Source organism: Cryptomeria japonica, chromosome 1 (genome assembly GCF_030272615.1).
Source record: "Cryptomeria japonica chromosome 1, Sugi_1.0, whole genome shotgun sequence".
In the NCBI taxonomy this organism is placed as follows: Eukaryota; Viridiplantae; Streptophyta; class Pinopsida; order Cupressales; family Cupressaceae; genus Cryptomeria; species Cryptomeria japonica.
The window spans coordinates 348,272,962-348,294,853 of NC_081405.1; the positions used below are offsets into that span (position 1 = coordinate 348,272,962).

A 21,892-nucleotide genomic window follows, 5' to 3' on the forward strand; every position below is an offset into this window, starting at 1 on the left:
AAAGCTTTCTGTAGGTCGTCCCATGTTCCCACGTTTGTTTTGTCCACATCAGAGTACCAATCAATGGCTACTCCTCTCAGAGTGGCAGGGAATTGCACCACCCAATCCGCTTTGTCAACTACCCCGTTGGCTGACCATATTGTTTGACATGTACGACAGTGCCGTACGGGGTCATCGTTGCCATCTCCATTGAATTTAGGCAACTTTTGTTTGCCCGCCATCGAGGGGGGTCGTCTTCCTGGAGGTGGCTGTGGCTGCATCTGTGCGCCGCTCTCTTCGGCGCCGGTGGTGTGTCCTGCATGGGTAACTGGAGGTACGGTGCTTTGCCTGCTGTGTGTGGCACCTCCAACCGTACGGTTGTCTTCCCCTCCATTGTCGCCCGCACCCACTCCTGGCTCCCTCTCATGATCCTCACTTCGTGGCGTAAGGGATAAGTTTCTAAACTGATCCCGAGTCTCTTCGACTAGATTCCGCCGTAACCTTGTTTCCTCCAAAAACTCTTTGTGGCTCCGCACCCTACGGTGTTCTGGCGACGCGTAGAAATTTCCCTCGGCTTCTGCACCCTCCGTGACACCAGCTTGGTTCCCTTTGGGCCACCCCTCGGCAGGTCGTCCCTCGGCAAGTTGCCTCAGCCTCCGTCTATGTTCTACTTGCTGTTCTAGAATCAAGGCCCTCTGCACGACCTCCCACTTGTCCATTTCTACTTTTTTATTTCTATCTTTATTTAATAGGTTGGGCATTAATTCCCATACATTTCCATAATTCACAACACATAAACCAGAACACGCCTTTATTAATTCATTTCATCAATACAACTCGTGTCAATATAATGACACCTTTATTTGAATATAAAATGTTTCGTTATCCCGAGGGCATTCAGGGTTCAATTCCTTCCTGGCCTCGTGCCATCCTGCTCCGCTTCCTGACGACTGCTTTCTTCATACTGTTGAAGAATTTGTTGGCGTTTCTCTTCCTGGGCAATCTCCTCTAGGCGAGCTTGCTGTACCAGCGATGCTTGTGCAAGCAGCCGGGGAAGATGGTTCATCAACCGATTTACTGCCGGGCTAACCTCCAGTGCTGTCCCTACGGCACTTGGTGGGATTTCCGCCTCCATGGCCTCTCGTCGGACGTAGGTCTCGATGGCTACCCGGAGCAGAATTGACTTCTCCGTTGTAGAGCTCTGTTTGCATGTCGTCAGCCTCTGGGTTTATCTCACCAACGGGTAGGCCCATCGTGTCTGTGCGCCATCCGCGTCTTCCGTTCCCGAGTACGTCTAGGCAACGACGCCAAATGTTTACCCTCTTGGGTGAATAACTTAAAGTACACAGATAGAACACGTAATGCAGAATAATAATGCCATAGATGTCAGATAAAATATAAGAGATCTTATTTCATTCATAATTGTGTCTCACAAGTTACATTCGGAAGTATATAAAGATACCGAGGGGGTGCGAGCGCCAACCGTCGCACCGCAACTACCATCCCTCGGTTGCCACTAACCAAGACAATTACAACTTACAACTTAATTAACTAGTTTTATTTGCTTACAATATTGCTGCTAACAACAATGGATAACCATTAACAGGAAATAAAAACTATCTATTATCGTAATAAGGTCTCGTCATAGTCAATGCGTTCTCTCTGCAAGAACCCTTTTGCTACAAACCTGTTGTGACGTTTTCACACATCGCCCCATTGCAAATGGGGACCCATGTTTTTTGCTCGTTTTGCTCGTTTTCGCTTTGCTTTTTCTAGGGTTTTGTTAGTCTGTTAGTTGTCTGGATTTAGGGTCAAGCCTTAGGGTTTTTTAATTTTGTCTTTTCAGGCCAAAAATCCAGTCGTTTTTGGGAGCTTTTTGATTTTCCTTTTCTAGAATGCAAATTTTGAATGCAATGAATTTGCCAGAATGGTCTAATTTTCAATTGGAATGTTGATGCAGAGCTTAAATTTGTCTAAGTGTTGAAGATGAAATGTGAATTTTTGTCCAATTGAATATTTTTGACCAAATTTTGACATTTTTTGATTTTTGATCCTAGGCATTTCAAATGATTTATTTTCGCCTTGTGAAGTGTTAAAATGTGTAAAATCATGTTATTTTGGCCTGTAGGAGCAAAATCGCTCCTGTCCCTTAGTGAAGGACGGGAGCTCGTTTTCAAATATTTTACTATTCCTGCAGGGTCAAGATGAATTACGAATTGGAAGTGATGGAGAAAGGCGAGATCTTTCCATTGAATATAAATTGAAGATTTTCATGAACACAGAAATGCCTACAGGGGAAAAATCGCTCCTGTCCCTCAGTGAAGGACCGGAGCTACAAATCCAATTTTGCTTTGTCCTTGCAAGATTTTAACGTCTTGACGATGTGAAAAGGTCCAAAGAGGTACATTTTATCAAATGAATATAACTTGAAGTGCTGTCGGGGAGATCACATGGATAAGCAAGTCCGGCTTGAGTGAGGTCCTGATCCTGAAATTTGGCTAAGTCTGGAATGTCCTGACCCTGAAATTTGACTAAGTCTGGAAACTGAAAAAAACCTCCAAAAACTAGATTTTGCAATATGACTCCTGGAGGTCTGAAACCACTCTCAAACATCCTGAAAGTATATATGGAATATAACTTAAAGTATAAGAAAGAAGAAACATAGAAAGAAATGTCACTTATACTTAAATGTTATATTCCATTAAAATTGTCCTGATCGAGAGTGCGAAAAGTCAAATTTCGCTCGTGTCCTTCTCCATGGGTCCAGAGCGAAAAGCGCTCCTGTCCCTCTCCAAGGGACCAAGGCGAATCGCTCGTGTCCCTCACCAAGGGACCAGAGCGAAAATGCTTAGTTGAGCCATTCCTGACCTTGTTTGGACGAATCGAGACATCATAGGCATGGTGAAGGACGAAATGAGCATGATAGAGCATCCAGACTCGATCAAAAACAATGAAATGATGAAGTTTTTGCCTAGAGGGTCAAATTCGCTCTTGTCCCTCACTGAAGGACCAGAGCGAAATTCTTCATAAGGTACGATCTGGGCAAAGATCAAGCAAATTTTATGTTCGAAGGCAAGAAAGGAGGTCAATCGAACCCGTTGAAGACAAATTGAAGATTATCAAACGTCAACAAAGGACCAAAATGCTTAAGTTCGCTCCTGTCCCTCAGGAAGGGACCAGAGCGATTTTTGATATAATTGATTTTCTTGCAAAGTTACAAACAATGTCAAGGCATGAACGAATGGAGTGAAGAAAGACGAATCCGTTGAATATAGACTTGGAACCTGACAAAGTGAGATAAAGGCTACAAAAGGAGGATCGCTCCTGTCCCTCTCCAAGGGACCAGGGCGATACAATGGTGATGTTACTTCCTATGCAAGTTCAAGGTCGATCCAAGTCAAGACAAGGTGGCGAGGGACATTTCAAGGCGTCTTTAGCAAGCACAAACATTAAAAGGTCGTCACAATGATGAAATTCGCATCCTAGGACATAGATCGCTCCTGTCCCTCTCCAAGGGACCAGGGCGATGTTAGATGCATTGGTCATTTTGTGCAAGATTTACGTAAGAACAAGATTTCATAAGGTAATAAAAGGTCTAAGGCATCGTTTGAAGATAACATACAGGAGTTTTGAACGTCCAAACATTGCTAATCAAGGTAAAAAGCTCACATCGCTCCTGTCCTTTGGACAAGGACCAGGGCGATCCTATCAAGAGCACTCATATTCCTTCAAGATCAAAGCAAGGTGAGGTTAAGCGAGGCAAGGGACGACGTTTGGAGGACATCACAATGAAGATCGAAGATAAAAGGATGCATATTGAACGTGGAAATTTGAAGATCGCTCCTGTCCTTTGGACAAGGACCAGGGCGATGAACATCCAAAGACACTCATGAACGCATGCAAGGCAATCAAATTCGAAGAGCTCATCATGATGATTAATGTTGAACGTGGAGATGAAGGAGTTGAACGTGAAAAATGCAAAAATCAAGACAAAATCATGGATCGCTCCTGTCCCTCTCCAAGGGACCAGGGCGATGAGGTACGTCCCTCTCATTTTCATAGTTTTGGCGCCAAATAAGCAATTCAAATTTTCCTTAAATACTAAGTTCGATAAAAAATTGAAAATCCTATTTAATTTGGCATTTAATGTGGCGTTGATCTTTTATTAATTATTTTGCCTTTATTAAAAATTGAAATTTGCAAATTAAAAACGTAAGGCATTAATAATTAATTAATTAATTAATATAAAAATCGAATTTGAAGCGCTACAAAGGGAGGTCGGCCTTGTTATTTAATTTAAAAATCATTTAAAAAATAGTTTCATATCCTCAAGTCGGCCTAAGGGATGAAAAGGTGCAAGCGCTATATATGGAGGGTGAAAACAATCATTTTCACATAATCATTTCTTGCTTTCTACATGCGATCTTGAGGAGAAGGAAGGAAGTGCGAAGTATTTCAAGTATGGAGTGCGAATTTCAAACCAAAGGTGGCGCTAATATTATCTAGAGTGGTGCGATATTTTGGAGATTTCAGTGGAGCGATTTGTCAAGGGTGAACTTGGAGATCCATTTAGGACCACGTCAAAGGTGCAATTGAAGATCACGTTGAAATTCAAAGGGTGGGGAAATTGCTAACTTGAAGAGGAGATCACGTCCAAGACTTGAAGGGTGGCGAAGTTGATAAGAGGAACGTTCTTTTGAAGATCACATCAAGACCATCTTATTTCAAATTTCGCCTAGGCGATTTTATTCATTTTGCATTTTAGAGTTAAGCTCTCAAGTAAGGTATGGCAAGATCTCTTGTTTTAATTTCGAATTTTGATTGTCATTGCCTTAATTTTGTAATTTTGTTTTTCCTTAGCTCAGTCTTTTTTAGGAAATGATTAATAAAGGACTTATCATTAAGTTTCCTAAAATTTGCTCTCTAATTTATGTTATGTATTGCAAAATCTTGTTACTAATTTTGAAATGTTGTGTAGGCGTCAAATGGAGATCTCATCAAGAAAAATCAAGCCGGATCAAGGACGGTCTTCGCCAGGACGGTCTTCGCCAGGACGATCAAGCCAGGACAAGGGCGACCTCTTCCAAATCCAGCATTCCAAGGCAAGGTACATCAATCGTCTTGCAAATCAAGGACAAAAGGAGTTAGGACAAGAGTTAATTAAAGATAGCCTCTCAACGACATCAAATTGAATATCTAGCAAGCTACAAGTGTCAAATGAGGTGGCATCCTAGTCATCATTTCTCCAATCAGTGAGGTCCATCTCAGCATGTCCAGATTCAATGTACTTAACTCATGGAAGGTGGCACAAACTCCGATGTACCTACCCTGGCTATCCATTGGTCAATTTTTCTAAAAGGGACATGTGTCCAAGCAATACAATTTTGTCATTGGTCAAGCATTAAATGTTATGTAATGGTTGTAACAAACCCTAATTAGGGTTTTCATTGTTGAATCTTGGCCATTGATCTTGAATTGATCTAAGCCATCAAATTGTATTGTGGGCACTATATAAGCCCAAGCATTTCATTTGTAAAAGATAATGTAGAATTAGAGAGAGATAGTATAGAAATAGTTGAAAGTAGTTAGTGGATAGAGAGTAGAATAGGAGGACAAGGCAAGAAATTGTTGCCATTGATTGTAAACAAACTCCATTTTCATTGAAGTAATGGTGAAATATGTCGTTTTCTTGCAATTTGCATGGTTTCTTGTTAAGTCTTCAATCTTAGATGGTAGATGATTAGATGAATGGAGGAAATGTGATTAATTGATGATGGAATTCGTATATCCATACTACTAGCAGTTTGTTGATTGCAGACTTGCCTTGCGTAGTCAACTGGATCATTTAGCCTAAGCTCAATTTCAAATTGTTGCCTCTTCATTGATATGCATCAACTTGGATGGTATCTATGCCTGCGGTGATGATTTGAACATCATAAAGCTTCCTTAGAAGATCGCACTAGCCTTGTGTAGATGTTCCATTGATGTCAAAACAAGACCTAGTTAGAGTTTCATCAAAAATCAAATCATTGCTCCTACATTCTTAGTATTAGGATTAGATCCTCTCTTCGCCCTTATCCTTTTTCCATTTTTTCCAAATCCAAGTTAGTAAGAGCCTGTGTCCAGCAAAGCAGATCGGAAGTTCAATGTAAGTCCCCTTGTGATTCCAGCAAATCACATCATACCACTGGAGCTTGTCCACACGTGGAGACCCCACTAAAAGAACCTTGGAGTCTACCTAACTGATCCTTTACGCGAATCTTCAGCAGTTAGAGACTATTTTCTCAAGAGAGGATAAGATGCCTTTAGGTATTTTATTCTGTGTATGATTGTGTACAAAATACACGTCAACAAAACCATGCTTTGCACTTGTCAAGTGTACCATCAGCTTTGTACTTGATTTTGTAAACCCATTTGCAGCAATTGGTTTCTTCCTTAGTGGAATATCTGAAAGAGCCCATTTTTCATTTTTCATATGAGTCTGATGTTAGCTTCCCATGGCTTTTTCATATTGAGGTTTACCTTTTGCTTTGTCGAACACCTGAGGTTTGGAAACTTCTTGAATGTTAGCCAGAAGAGCAAAGTTAACCATGTTTTCGCTTTTGCATCTGGATGATCTCCCTTCAATCATTAATCATCCTGAACATCACCAACAAGTTTATCCTACCATTTTAGGTCTTTTTTGAGAAACCTGTCCTTCCAAATCAACGTTGCCATCATGACATGTGCTGCCGTTTTCTTTTTGATTTGGATGTTGATTAAGGTTCTCCTCAAGAAAATCTTAAGGTACTGATACTTCAATGGGAGATTCTTGTAATAATCACATTTTTTTTGGAAAATTTTCCGAATGAAATCAGTGACATGAACACACAAATGATGGTTTTCTGCTGTCATAATGTAATGTCCTTTTCTGGTGTTTACCCAATTTTTGCATTTTCCCCTAAAACTTTTGGGCCAAATAATTTGCATACTTTGAGAATGAAAGATCAGAGATTTACTTTTCAGACTCGTGGGTTTGTTTTTCTGATATGCAATACTTTGTGGTTTGCTTGCATCAAATTCAACAATATATTCCCTGCTGCTAAAGGTTATTGTACTACATATTTATACTTCTTGCTGCAATTTTTAAACACTCAATATGCATTTAACATAGCATTGGAACAAATCTTTTCATAGCAGATTTCTTTTCATTTGAGTGTTTATTACAATGTTTTTATAACAACTGTTTCAGATAATTGCACAGAGATTACATGGATTATTTCAGACTTGGAAGAACGATTGACAGAGATAGAATCATGCGTTTAAACTTAGGCCTTTGACTGGAACTGCAAACTGAATTGATACTCACAGATATAACCCCCACTTGCCCCTCGAAGGATTGAGCTATGATTTCCAAGGTATCCATGTCTCCTTACTTCTTTATTTCAGTCTCACGCCTTCTCAATCTTGCTATAAGATCCATGTCCCACAGGGTTTTGTGATGATTTGACCAGTATAAGCTGATAGAGGCTGAGCATAACACCAAACGACTCGTTTTTTACTAGTTATTGGTCCTCTTAAACCCTTGCAATGTGTTATTATTTCACACGCCCAGGTTAATGTACTTGACGGCCAGCAACTAGTTTTGTTCTTCCTTTATTTGCTTACTTCCACACCTGCAATACCTTGTAAATTGGCATCGAAACTGAAGCTAGTGTGTATGCATTCAGCCAACAAAACAATGAAAATCATTTGCCAAATATAAATGTGTCATTATCCTTTCATGGCGTCTCGACTTAGCTTGTGACTCCTCAAAATCTCACAGTCAGTAATTTGTCTTGAACACAAGTCTTCACAAATTTCATTAAGCTCCCAAATGATGAATCTAAATGTGAAATTGTATGATTGTCCCTATAACCAGCTAGGGTAGATAGTTTCAGCATCAAAATTGATCTTCTCCAAGAGTAACTTCACAAATTTCATTAAGCTCCAAAACGATGAATCTAAATGAGAAGTTGTATGATTCTCCCTATAATCAGCTAGGACAAATAGTTTCTGCACCAAAATTGATCTTCTCCAAGAGGGTTTTCATCCTCAAGAAGGCTGAGATGAACCAAGTTCGATCTCATAGAATGATAAGGTTTTTAATATAGAGAAAACAAATAATTTGCATAATGCCAATGTGCTCACAAAACCTCCTTATATACTTTTTCTGTTGAACTTTCCAGAAGATACAATTTAAAATTCACCATTTAATTAAAAACTCCCTTTTCACTCAAAAAGATCCTGTTATAAAAATAATGATAATATTTGATATGCAAGGTCCCATAATGATGCATCCATGATTTATAACTTTTTATTCTCTTCCCGTTGAGCTATTATACTAAGGTGCCCATTAAATTAGTTTAGTAAAATTAACCAACTTTATTAAAAGAATTAAATTAAAACCAATAATACACCCGAGTTACGGAAGTCGTTCAAGTGCATTGGAATGAAAACTGACAGTACTAGAATGATATGGATGATGAATAATGAAAATCGGGGCCTACCAGGTGTCTTACTACAAATTGGCACTCTCTCTAAGAATCTTGGAGAACACACTAGAAGTCGGAATACACTTCAGAAAGTGTCATTAGATTCCTTTTGACCATCTGAGCTCATTACCAACATCAAAAATCTCCTTTGACAAGGCTGACAATTATCGAGAAAGCTGAAGCCAACTACAATACTGAAGTGTTTGAAAATGGGGACACTACACAAAGTCTAATATACATTGTCAATGCCCATACAATGGCTGATATCAATGTTTGGTGAACAATCATTCAAAGTAAGACTTCAATTCATGAAATAAACATATGTAGGTCTGATATGGAAACTTGGAATAATCCAGTTCACTGTTGTAACTGATGTTGCAGTCTGCTGTATAGAAAATAAGGTCTTGGCAACTAGGAAATCACCTCCAAAACCCTTTCCAATCAACAAGGAACACCACCAAGTTGTCACCCACAACAACTCACTCATCCAGCACTCCAAACCAGCCTCAAATACAACAAGACAACAAGTTTGCAGGTCCATTTATCACTTCTAGTCAAACCCAACACCAATATAGGCATTGGAATACATGGAATCGAGCAATATGCCATCAACTATTCATCATATCCCCGTTTCTCTAACAACCCAAGGTTTGATATAGGTTGACAATAGGAGCCACTAGCCGTTTGAATTGGATGCCAAAACCTAGTCATCCCAACCTAGAGATGTTATGCCCCCCTACATGTGCCTACCAGACAGCTATAATATGTTGTTTATTTCCTTCAATCAATCAAAAATCCCTCCAAATAAGGTTGGCTAGGTCCAAGGAGCTTAGAAAATGCGGACACAATGAACTTCATCTACTTTAACAATTCCTGTGATATTATTGAGTGTTGAATTTTTATGATCAGATTTGCAATATGCATAAACACAGAAATACAACACATGAACAGAATAGGACACAACACATATCCTGGGAAAACCCTCCTACTTGAGGGAGAAAAACCCAGCAACAATATCTCTTATATATTGAAGTAATCTGATTACAATATGGCCAACACACAGCCAATTATAAGGCCATTAACAAGGCCGATCTGCAACTATAACAATAGTGCCGATTTATACTATATATTGACTTCCTTGATGTAAGTAATGAACTTGCTGAAGTCTGAATGCTGAGTGGAGGAGAGCGATCTGATTTTGTGTGTCTATTCGATGTCCAAGAATGAGGTTTGCCTTTTTCTCTTTATATGTGCATCATGTCTTTTCATATGAGTCGTCCTCCTTCTCAAGGAGGATGACTCTTCAATTTTGAAGAGAGACGACTTAATTAAGTTGGCTTGCAAAAGATACTTGCTCGGTGATCATAAATCAAATAGTCTCCCGCCGCTAATACATCAACATTGAGCATAGTACGGCCAGCTAGGGCACATGAGCAATCCTCCAATTTGTACAACCAGCAAATGCAAGTCAAAAATTGCAAGGAAATTACTCCCAAATCTCTGCAAGATTCACCAAAACACAAACCCAAAATCTGCAATCAAAATACTTCAAATATCTTCATTTTTTTGAAACTTGAATTTGCATATACTATGAAAACATGGTGACTCCTTTGTAGAATCACTCCAACCAGCTAGGGATTGTCTTTCAGACATGGAGCTAGTAACCAAAAGAGGATTTTTCGTCCAATAGATCCTTGGAAGAACTTGCAAGTTTAATCTGACAACATTTCATTAATTTGTATTCTTCTACATAATGAAAATGAGAGCTCAAACCTCCTTTTATCGAGTTGGAGGGAAAAAGGCCAATTTAACATAACAAATAATTCATTTTCCCACCAAAAACTCATTTCAAAATATTAAAATGATTTATGTGCAAATTCCTTTTCATAGGCATCCACTTTAGGAGGGACATACAATCACTTTGTAAAATATAACACTTACGTGAAATATTATAACATAAACATTATAAGTAAAGTGTATATTTGAATACTCTCATCCGAGTTGCTTAAAGAGTTGCCGAAGCATCAAAACCCAAATTGAAACATGACAAGATGCTATTGAGACAATGGGACGAAGATAGATGTCAATCCAAAGCCCTAGTAAAAATAGACGTGCTCTCCAAGAACTTTGGAATGCACTTGAGGGCAAAATACGCTTTAGAAAGTGTCTTTGCAATTCCATAACGCTAATCCATAGTGCCCCCATTTCAAAAGCATTTTAACTTAGTTTATGGAGAACATGGGCCCTTTCTCAAAAGATTTTAATGATTCATTTAAGTGTGTCCAACTGAGGAACTTACAGAAAGAGAAGGAAGTGGGAAATTGGCTCTTAATAATTGGAATAGAATTGCAGTCCGTGCGATTTCCAGATGATGTTCTTAATTGGAGGGAATTGGAATCATGTTTGTCCAAGGTAGACAAATCAGATTGGAGTATTTTGAATTGGGCTTTGAAGCCATCAATGCTTGCTTTGGTCTGGTAGAAGCTTAGGAAACATCCTTGTGAAGATGTAAGACGTGTAGTTTCCTCTTGTTTCAGTGAGATCACAAGAATAACGGCTCTTGTAGCACCCTACAATGATATTGTTATGAGGAAGTTTCTAAAACTGATTATTGGAAGCTTTATTGGGTAGGGTGATACCAAGAACCCTTCTTATGATAAGAGGGCTAAGATTCTAGGAGTGATGGTTAAGGTCAGGTTGTGTCATTTTGCTTGATCTCAAATGCAGTGATTTAATTCTTGAAATGTTCCAATGCTTCGTTTCCAAAATCAAGAAACATCATGTAGACAATGTTGAAGTAGCCATGCTATTGTATGCTTCGTTTTAAATGAGGATGATGATATCTCAATGTTTCGTGATGTTTTGGGATGGGGGGATAGGTTTCGGGGACGAGAGGACCAAGGGCCTAAGTTTGGGGATGATGGAGGGGTGGGGGATTGGCACAAATACATATAGTACTTGAAAATTTAGTTATTGAAAGATGTGAACTGCAAATGAAACTTTGCCACATTGTAAAGTTTATACCGAGGTTGCATTGATATGGCGGTACTTGGAGACTCCAAAGACTTGTACCAACACTAGTGCTACTATTTTCAAAATAGGAGACATCGACCCTTGGTGACTGTAGTGTCCCTTTATGTAAATGCCCTAGTTTTTGCCCTAAAATCACAATTCTAGGCAAAGCAAGGAAGGAAATAGAATTAGAGATATTTTTTATCAATTTTAGTTGTTGAACAAGATAGATCTTGGTTGAATTTTTACAATCATGTTAGGCATTCATTGAAAAATACAATACATAATACCAATTATTACTAGTAGGGTTAGAGAACATATATTCGTAATCATCTTAATCATGTAATATCTATAATTTATTATTTAGGTTCAACCATAACGACCCGAATAAGGGAACGCAATAGGGTGCTCGAAGTGACCCTCTACCCTAGGCCCAAGAGTGGATATACCATCCCTCTTGGCCTCATGTGTCCTTCTGCCATCCATCCTTCATGAGATGGTGTACCTAGTGAGGACACTTGTATCTGCTCTCCCTACTCATGCCACCTTATTCACTGTCTATGATTGAGACCTGTGAGAATTCGCCTATAGCAACCCAAGATCTAGAGGCCAATGAAAAGCACAAGAATAAGAGAGAAATAGTATGTGATAAGAACAAACTGTATTCTCATCAATGATGCAATAAGATCAACTGATTACAATGTACACGAGCCTTCTTATAATGGCAAGGCTATGAGAGCACACAATCATGACATGTGGCTCAATGAGATACAAGGGTAGGTAGGAGAAATAATAGAATATTCCACTAAAGGTGGATTACCTAGAACACTACAAAAGGTGGATTACCTACCGAAGGTGGACTGTGATGACAAGAGAACACCACAAAAGGTGGAATTTCTCCTACAACCATCTTCCCTAGATGCACAATTTCCTAAGTGTCTCATATGCAAACTACAATTATTGCATTATCCTAAGTCAACTTAAGTAAAGTGCAATTATGAGGCATTAGTTACACCAACACTCCCCCTTAAGGGCAACTTAGGGGAATGTAGACTCAAGCTAACAAATGCAAGATGGGTCCCGACTACTAGGCCATGTTGGGTACCCATGTACAAATGCAATGCAATCTCTTACAAACAGAATTATTACCTTTGAATTCATTCCAATAATCAACCATTGTTGAGGTTGGTGGGGAAGTCACAATAGGGTGTCTGGAGTGTCCTTGCCTTCTAAGCACAAGGGCAGGACACTCCTTGCATCCCCTTGGCCTCATGGGACTATCCATCACCACAATGAGGTGGCGTGCTTAGAAGAGGACCTTATAACATTCTCCCTCGTACTCCTTTCCTAACCTCATGGTTGGTTGCAGCAAATTGACAGACAGATTGGAAATCTAGTCATTCCATATAATTGCCTATTAAGGATTATTCATCAAATACATTATTACTCTCAGTGCTCTCCAAGCCTGTTATTCTGAAAATGGAATTCCGTGTTGCTTCTTTACTTGGCAAGCTCAGCAAACACGATGTATTTGTAGCTGAATTTTAGATAAACCTTCTACTGTATTCTCTTGAGCCGAATGCAAGAGATAAGTTGTGACATTCTCACCACACTCATGCCATAGACTAGTGATATTTGATGAACTCTTGGCTGCTAATGCATGGTTTTAAACTTGTCCAGTGTGAACCAACCGATACAACCCATGATCTTCTATGCCAACAACAATGGTTCTCTTGGACTCTATGTCAACAATATAGCCATTGTGTGTGCTAAAAACGATGTCCAGCTTGGTACAATGGCATATAATCTGACTTATTGAGAGAAATTCGAGCTCCATACGTAGAACATGGTATGCATTGAGAAAAATAATCTTTTTCCCTCTAGAGATTATGTAAACATTGCCTTTGCCAATAAGTATATACTCCTCACCACCACCAAAGATCACAGAATCTAAGCAAGCCGTGTATTCAGTTAACTAATCCTTCATGTGAGTAAAATATCGAGACACTCCAAAATCAATATACCATGTAGAAGATTTTCCTTGATCTGCTCGTCTTTTGGCCATGAAAGTGTAGAAGCCTGGTCCTAATGCTTTGCGACATGAGCCTTTTGTGGAGACCCTTCATGGTTGGATTTCTTTTCAGCCAACTACTTCTTGCAATACTTCTTCATATAACCAAGTTTACAGCATTAGTGACATGTGCTTTTTCGAGATTCTTTGAAGTATCATATTTCTTATAGAAAAATTGTCAAAACAAGCATCAAATATCTGTCACATGGTAGAAATCGTGATTTTTAAAATGAAAAATCAGCAATTTTCAAGAGAGAAAGGGCGTGTGATATTTGAACAAACATGCACTCTTGATTTTGAGTAGTAGAAACAACACAATTTTTCAGAAGCATGGCGTGATTAGCACTAGAAAATGTGGCCTGCAACTTAATAAAAAAATGTCACAATTTTCCTTTGAGAAATACCCTCAATTTTTATATTTAAAATTGGCAGAAAACTTGAAGAAAGTAGGGCATGAATTTCAACAGAAAAGACCCACGAATTTTATAAAAAAATCTGCCAAAAACCTTCAAGGAAAAAATCTGTGATAGTCCTCCTTTGGCTAATCTGTATGATGTCCTGTTGATGTGTATTTTGTACACGACCAAACACAGAATAAAATACTTAAAGGTACCTTATCCTCTCTTGAATAAAGTTTCCCGATTGCTGAAGATCTCGCCGAAGGATCGGTCGAAGCAACTCCAAGGTTCTTGTATGTAGGTTCTCTACTCGTGGATAAGCTCTTTGTGGTATGATGTGATTTTGCTGGAATCACAAGGGGACTTACACTTGATGACTAAACGTCTGATTTGCTTTGAATATTGTTGGAACACAGGATTTCATTAGTCTAGATTTTGAAAAAAAAGGAAAAGGACAAGGGCGAGGGCGAGCAAAGGATCTAATTCTGACACTAAGAATGTAGGAGCAATGAATGATCTTTGGTGAAATTCTAACTAAGTCTTGTTTTGACATCTTAGGACCATCTCCACAAGGTTAGTGCGATCTTCAGAGGAAAGCTTTATGATGTTCAAATCATCACTACAGGCATAGACACCATCAAGCTAATGCATGCCAACGAAGAAGCGACAATTGAAGTTAAGCTTAAGCTGAATGATTCAAGTTGCCTACACAAGGCAAGTCTGCAATCAACAAATTGCTAGTAGTATGGATATACAAATTTCACCATCAATCAAACACATTTCTTCCACTCATCTAGTAACATGAAATCAAATCTGAGAAGTATAGAGACCATGCAAATTGTTGAATCGACCCATAGATTTCACCATTTCTTCAATGAAGTTTTACAAGCCCTTTACAACAACATCTTGGCAACAATCTTTGCCTTCTCTTTCTATTCTACTTCAATTGCTATTCTACTAATTGACTTATTCACTATTTCTAACTATTCACCTACTATCAACTATTGACTAACTATTCACCTTTACAAATGAGGAGCCAGGGCTTATATAGTGCCCATAATACAATTCAATGGCTTAGATCAATTTGAGATCAATGGCCAAGATTTTACAATGAAACCCTAATTAGGGTTTGTTACAACAAACTCAATTCTGGCCAATGAAATAATTGCATTATTTGGACACATGTCTTCTCTGGAATATTCGACCAATGGAGAACCGAGGTAGGTACATCGAAGTTTGTGCCATCTCCCATGAGTCAGGTACATTGAATCTGGACACGCTGAGGTGGACCAACCCGACTGGAGGAGTGATGACTGGGATGCCACCTTGTCCGACACTAGGTTGATGTTCAATTTGGTGATGTTTAGAAGCTAACTTTAATTAACTCTTCTGAAACTATTGGTTTCTTCAACGGACCCTTGCTTTAACCTCGTTTGTCTTTGATGTGCAGGATGGATGGTGTACCTTTCCTTCAAATGCTGGACTGGAAGAGGTCGTCCCTGGTGATGCTGGACCGGAGAAGGCCGTCTTTGTTGATGCTAGAATGGAGAAGGCCGTCCTTGTTGATGCTGGACTGGAGAAGGTCGTCCTTGTTGATGCTGGAATGGAGAAGGTCGTCCTTGTCTTGGCTTGATCTTCTTTCATCTGCAAAAACAAATCAAAAGATGATTAAGGACATAATAAATTCATTTCAACATAGTATTTCACACCTTAAATCATCAACAAAAGATATTAAAATGAAGTTAGTTCAAGACTCTTTCCATGGACAGGCCCTATAAGAATTTTGCCCTGGACCCTCTGGAAGGGTCAGGAGCGAAATTAGCATTCCTGGCCAACTTGGACCTCTTTTCAACGTTACCTCACAATTAGCTCCTCGCCTGGCCCCAACAAGGTTAAAAATAGCAGTTTCAAAGGATTTCGCCTTGGACCCTTTGGAAGGGTCAGGAGCGATTTTCTTGATTAGGCCTCAATTACCCCATTTTTTCACTCCAAAATCCTCCGGAAGGTGAGCATATGCTTGTTTTAGTCCAACAAAGTCTAGGGATCCATCCTTTTAGCTTCTCACATGGGCAAATTAGGTGATAATGAGAATTTCGCTCTGGACCCTTTGGAAGGGTCAAGAGCGAAATTCCTTCTTTAGGCTTTATTTTACACTTCCTTTACTTCAATTCACCCTACAAGGCAAGAATATCTCACCCCAACCTCAACCATGCCATAGGTATCAACATTTTAGCTTCACCCAAGGGAAAAAATGGTTGATTTGGAGAATTTCGCCTTGGACCCTTTGGAAGGGTCAGGAGCGAATTTCTCTCTTTGCTTGTTTTCCTTCACTTCAACTCATCTTGCAAGGCTTAAACAACCTCTCTTCTCTCATCCAACCCAAGTTTGACTTGATTTTGCAAGGAGAAAAGGTGATTTTAAGATTTTCGCTCTGCACCCTTTGGAAGGGTTAGGAGCGAATTTCCTATTTTGAGCTTGTTTTGGCTACTCCATTACCTCAATCCAATATTCAAAGGCAAGAACACATCAAAGTCCACCTAACCATGCCATAAAACTCAAGCATTTGACCATCTCCAAGAAGAAAATATGAGTTTCCAAGAATTTCTCTGGACCCTTTGGAAGGCTCAGGAGCGAAATTCAAGTTTTGAGCATGTTCCTCCATCCTTTCAACTTCAATTCACCTCCAAGGCTAAGGACACATTGCCTCATTCCTATATAGGCCATAAAAATCAAAATTTTAACTTGTCTTGCAAAGAAAGTAGGTGATCCTAGGATTTTCGCTTTGGACCCTTTGGAAGGGTCAGGAGCGAAAATCACTTTTTGGCTCAATTCCCTCAATCTTGATAATAATTGGCAATTTGGAGTCATTCCTAAGGCCTTCTTTAATCATGATCCACACTAGATTTGGCATGAAACTAAGGGAAAAGATAGGTTTTGCACAATTTCGCCCTGGACCCTCTGGAAGGGTCAAGAGCGAATTTCCCTTTCTAGCCCAAAATCATAACATTTCTCAACGCTTTCAAACACTTCAAAGGCAACAAGAATGTCCTTCCTTCCAAGATACCCTGCAAATCAAAAATTAGTCAAACTTAGGAGGAAATGAGCTTTAAGAAGATTTTCGCTCTAGACCCTTTGGAAGGGTCAGGAGCGAAAATCTCATTCTAGGTTAGATTACTCACTTTTCAAACTTCAGTCTTCTCCTGGAGGCAAATATAGATTGTTTTCCACTTGAGGAACCAGGTTTTAAGCCCATTCAAGGTAGCAAATGAGGATTATAGAGAATTTCGCTCTGGACCCTTTGGAAGGGTCAGGAGCAAAATTCCTAATCTTGGCCAAAATCCTTCACATTTCTATGTTCCATCACCTCAAAAGGCAGAGACATGTTATTTCCTTCCCAAATTCGCCCATGGAACAAGGTTGGTATCCAAAACAAGGGAGCAAATGAGGCTTATGAAGAATTTCGCTCTGGACCCTTTGGAAGGGTTAGGAGCGAAATTCCTATTTTTGGACAAGATCCTCACTTTTCAAAACACTTCTTAAGGCAAGAACACATCAAGACTCACACACAAATCCTAATAAACCAACGCCCATCCAAAACAAGGAAGGAAAATGAGAGTTGTAAGGATTTTCGCTTTGGACCCTTTGGAAGGGTCAGGAGCGAAATTCCTCTCCCAGGCTAGAATCCATCATCCCAAGGTCTAAAATCTCCTCTCCAAGGCAAAGTTGCATCAAACCTTCTCAATTATGCCTCAAAAGTCTACAAACTTGGTCAAGCTAAGGAGTAAAATAGAGGAAATAAGAATTTCGCTCTGGACCCTTTGGAAGGGTCAGGAGCGAAATTCACCTTAGGCCATGATCCTGACTTCATTTTTTTGCATTTCTTCATTCAAACAAGTGCTTTTGCCTTCATTCAAGCCTGGGAATGCGTTAGTTCTAGGTTTTGGTCAAAATAGAATGTCTTATGGAGAATTTTGCTCTGGACCCTTTGGAAGGGTCAGGAGCAAAATTCGCTTTGGACCCTTTGGAAGGGTCAGGAGCGAAATTTGACATTTTGGACTCTCCGTCAGGATCATTTTATGGAATATAACATTTAAGTATAAGTTCTTATACTTTAAGTTATATTCCATTTATACTTTTAGGATGTTTGAGAGTGGTTTCGGACCTCCAAGAGTTATATTGCAAAATCTAGTTTTTGGAGGATTCTTCAGTTTTCCAGACTTAGTCAAATTTCAGGATCAGGACATTCCAGACTTAGCCAAATATCAGGGCATTTGAAGATCAGGATGACATTTCAGACTTCATCACTCACCAACTCGACCTAGGTCGGACCCTCAAGAATGATACCCACTCACAAAGCAAGACACAATTAGCAACGAGAGCAAAACCAGGCCCTAAGGAAGACTCTCAAAGAAACCCTAATTCTGGGGCCCTGTGGACTCACCCTGGCTCAAGCAAAGCTTGTAATCCAATGATCCCCTCGACAACACTTATCCTGCAAAGGCTAACAGACAAAACCCTAAAAGACCTAGAAAACAAACCCTAGAAAGCAAAAAGCAGGGGTCCCCATTTGCAATGGGGCGATGTGTGAATACGTCACAACATGTCCTTTGGCACGTTCTTCTGTGTCATGTGCGTGCAATTTGTCACTTCAGCAGTCCATAGAATTCATGCCTTCACTAATCCCGAGATTTAAACAACTGAGCTTTGATACTATATTACGAGAAGTAATAACATAGAGAATGATTACCAAGATATTCGATATTTACTAGGGAGCAAAAGTCTCCTTAAATAAGAGTTACAAAGCTCTATCCAATAAGGATAAGATCGACAACTAAGAAAGCAGAGGATAAGAACTTATCTAAAAAGATTAAAAGAATATTCCTAATGTCAATCACAGAATGGCTAGGGTTGATGGAGGTCAGCTGGACATTACTCGGAGTAAGTAATGTTATCTCAGTGTTCCACGAGTGTCGGGGACGGGGGGACGCGGGGACGGGATGGGGGGACCAAGGGTCTAAATTTGGGGACGGCGGGGGGACAGTGGCAGGGGGGTGGTGGTGCTAATATACTTATACATATACATATAGTACTTGAAAAACTAGTTTTGAAAAGATGTATAACAGTATAATAGTATAAGAATTAGATTTCAAATGAAACTATAGGAAATACCAAGATTACTTAGATTAGTAATACCGATACGTAACTAATTGCTAAAAGTAAATAAAATTTGACAAATGAAATTGTCAAATTGGAGATTTCTCATTTCTATCATATCAATATCGAAAAAGGTAAACAAAAATACGAATATCTGATGCCATTGAAAAGTCTATAATAATAAAGATGATTACATGATTCATCATTACAATGAGTAGCCAAATACAAATACGTGTAGCAATAGCATTACAAAAGAGACTAGAGTCAAATACAAAATGACAAAACTGAAAACTCAAAATGTAGCTGATGGAGGCCTCTAATCATCTGCGAACTCCTCCTCACTGGAACTACTGGACTCCTGAGGATCAAAGTCCCTCAAGCTCACACCAACTAGCCCTGCATCTGAAGTGGTAGGATCATCCTCATCAATCTGTGAAGGCTCCTCTGGCTCTACATCCCATCGTGCCGCTGGACTCTCCTTGTACACAAGTGTCTTGCGGTCCATGAGATGCAAAGCACTGTGTACAGCCACAAGCTTCTCTGCTCTCTTAGAGGTAAGTTTGTTCCTCTTAAGAGAGTGGATGAAGCTATATGTAGACTAGTTCCTCTCAGCAGCTGAAGAACTGGAAACCTGGGATAGCAGACGGATGGCTAGAGTGGTGGTCAAAGATTTCGGGCCATGACAATTCCACCATAAAAGTGGGTCCTCCTGTGCCATGTTGTCTATATCCATCTTTGCCGCATCTGAATAACCTCTAAGAGTGGCAAATCTTCCCCACTCAGTGCGCATTGTGCCGGCATCTCTGGAATCAAACATCTTCTCTATGCACCTAAAGAAACCCGCCTTCACCTCATCATCCTGAATCGGTGTCAGTCTACCCGGTCTAGCCTTGTACCACTTAGGATTGAAGGCAAAGGCAGCCATATGCAAAGGAGTGTTCAACTTGTCCCATCTACGCTGAATGATAGGTTGGATTTGCTCATTGTAGAATGCTAAAGAGGGGTCCTTCACTCGCACAGCAGCCCTCATCTGGCCAAGCATAGAGTCAATGCACTCATACACCTCTCCAAGGTTAGGTGCATCCCCATCCCCATATATGATCACCTGGAATACTGGAGAAATGATAGAGACAATGTATTTCGCATCAGTCCAAAACACATCACTCTTCACTATCTCCTTCACCCTTCTCCCCTGCTCTGTCTTGGCTTCAACCCACCTATTCCACTCATTAGTCATAACCATGAGTTGCAATGCCTCTTGCAACTCAATCATTCTCTCCAAGAGAATGAAATAGGATGCATATCTAGTCTCAACTGGTTTCAAAAACTCCTTCGCGAAGGTCCTAAAGAGTGCATGTGGTGTGGTGGTTGCAGATAAACATCTGCACATCTCTCACATCGGTGACCACTCCTCTAATCCAGTCTATCTTCCCCATGTCCTTGAGTGCATTGTTCATGGCATGCACACAACATGGGGTCCACCAAAGGTGTCTATAGGCTGCCTCAATGAGTCTCCCTGCTGCTCTACACACATGGGCTGCATCTGTCACTACTTGGACCACATTTTGTGGCCCAACCTCCTCAATAGCCTCCCTGAGGACCTGAAATTGGAAATCAGCATCTTTACGATGCCATGTACAATCAACTGCTCTAAGGAGGTATGGGCCCTCTGCACATGTGACCATGACGTTGATGAGTGGACGATGGCTAATGTCTGTCCACCCATCCATAACTATGCTGCACCCCGATGCCACACAACATGCCTTCATCTTCTCCATCAAAATATTGATTTTGGAATAGCTTTTATCCAAGATCGAGGTCCTCATTTTCGTCTCCCCTAGTGGCACAAAAGATGGTCTTCCCTTGGCCACCATAGCCATCATCTCCCTATAATAAGGAGACCGTGTAACATGAAATGGAATGCCATTGGCAAAGAAGAACTTGCCAATGGATTCATCTATCTCATCTCTCAGCTGCACATTAAACATATCAGCAATGGGGTTGCTCTGTGGTGTCTGCAACTTATGTTTCCCAGCCCTGGCGGCAGAAGTAGAAGTGGATGGAGATCCAAACATCATTCCTCCCGTCTGCGAAGCATGAGAAGTATGTGGCACATTTTGGTTGCCCTGAAGTGCTGCCCTAGCAGACAAAGTAGTAGGCATTGAAATGTTTGTGTCATCTGGAACCCCCCAAAGCCTATTAAACTCAATTCTGTACTGCATATTTTTGCCTTCCTCCAAAAACTTACAATGTTTCACGCCTTTTCTTCTCCAAAACAGAAAGTGTGCATTCACCCTACTAATGCTACCGAACCATTCTGTGTCACAAATATTGCACTTCCACTTCCTTGTTCCCCCACTTGAATGTGATGCAGTGCCTTGTACTGATATTCGTGAAGCAAACTGTTTTAGAGGAGACTTAGGATCAAAATGACCCCTAGCATATAGTGCCAACAACTCTGAAGGGCAACCTGTACTAGCTGGTGCGCTTGCCATAGAACTAGATTGGGCTCGAGGATCAGCCCCATGGTCACCCCCCTCATTTTCAGGTTCATATTCTGAATCATTCTCACTATGAGAATGGATTTCCATGTCATCTTCACTCATGCCTTGGGAGCTCATTGTGAAATCAGAAATTGACACTGCATTTCACAAAATAAAATAAAAATAAAATCAGCCTAGTTTAACAATATATTTTTAAATTTTTTTCCTATTCATCTCAAAATGAGATTTGATGTTGAATCTTGAGGGCAAAATGATGAATCA

The 21,892-nt window shown here is 40.0% G+C and overlaps 1 protein-coding gene across 11 annotated transcripts in view; it reads left to right on the top strand.

The window, feature by feature from the left end:
• Positions 1 to 21,892, top strand: part of LOC131069149 (protein SHOOT GRAVITROPISM 6) — a 381,540-nt gene that overhangs the window by 118,116 nt on the left and 241,532 nt on the right. For 7 of the 11 annotated variants that reach the window (XM_058004502.2, XM_058004498.2, XM_058004497.2 and 4 more), the window contains one exon: positions 4,958 to 5,086. The exons of the other annotated variants lie outside the window; for them this stretch is intronic. In XM_058004502.2, coding sequence (XP_057860485.2) covers positions 4,958 to 5,086 — 129 coding nt within the window. The remainder of the gene's footprint in view (positions 1 to 4,957; positions 5,087 to 21,892) is intronic. 11 annotated transcript variants of the gene reach the window in all.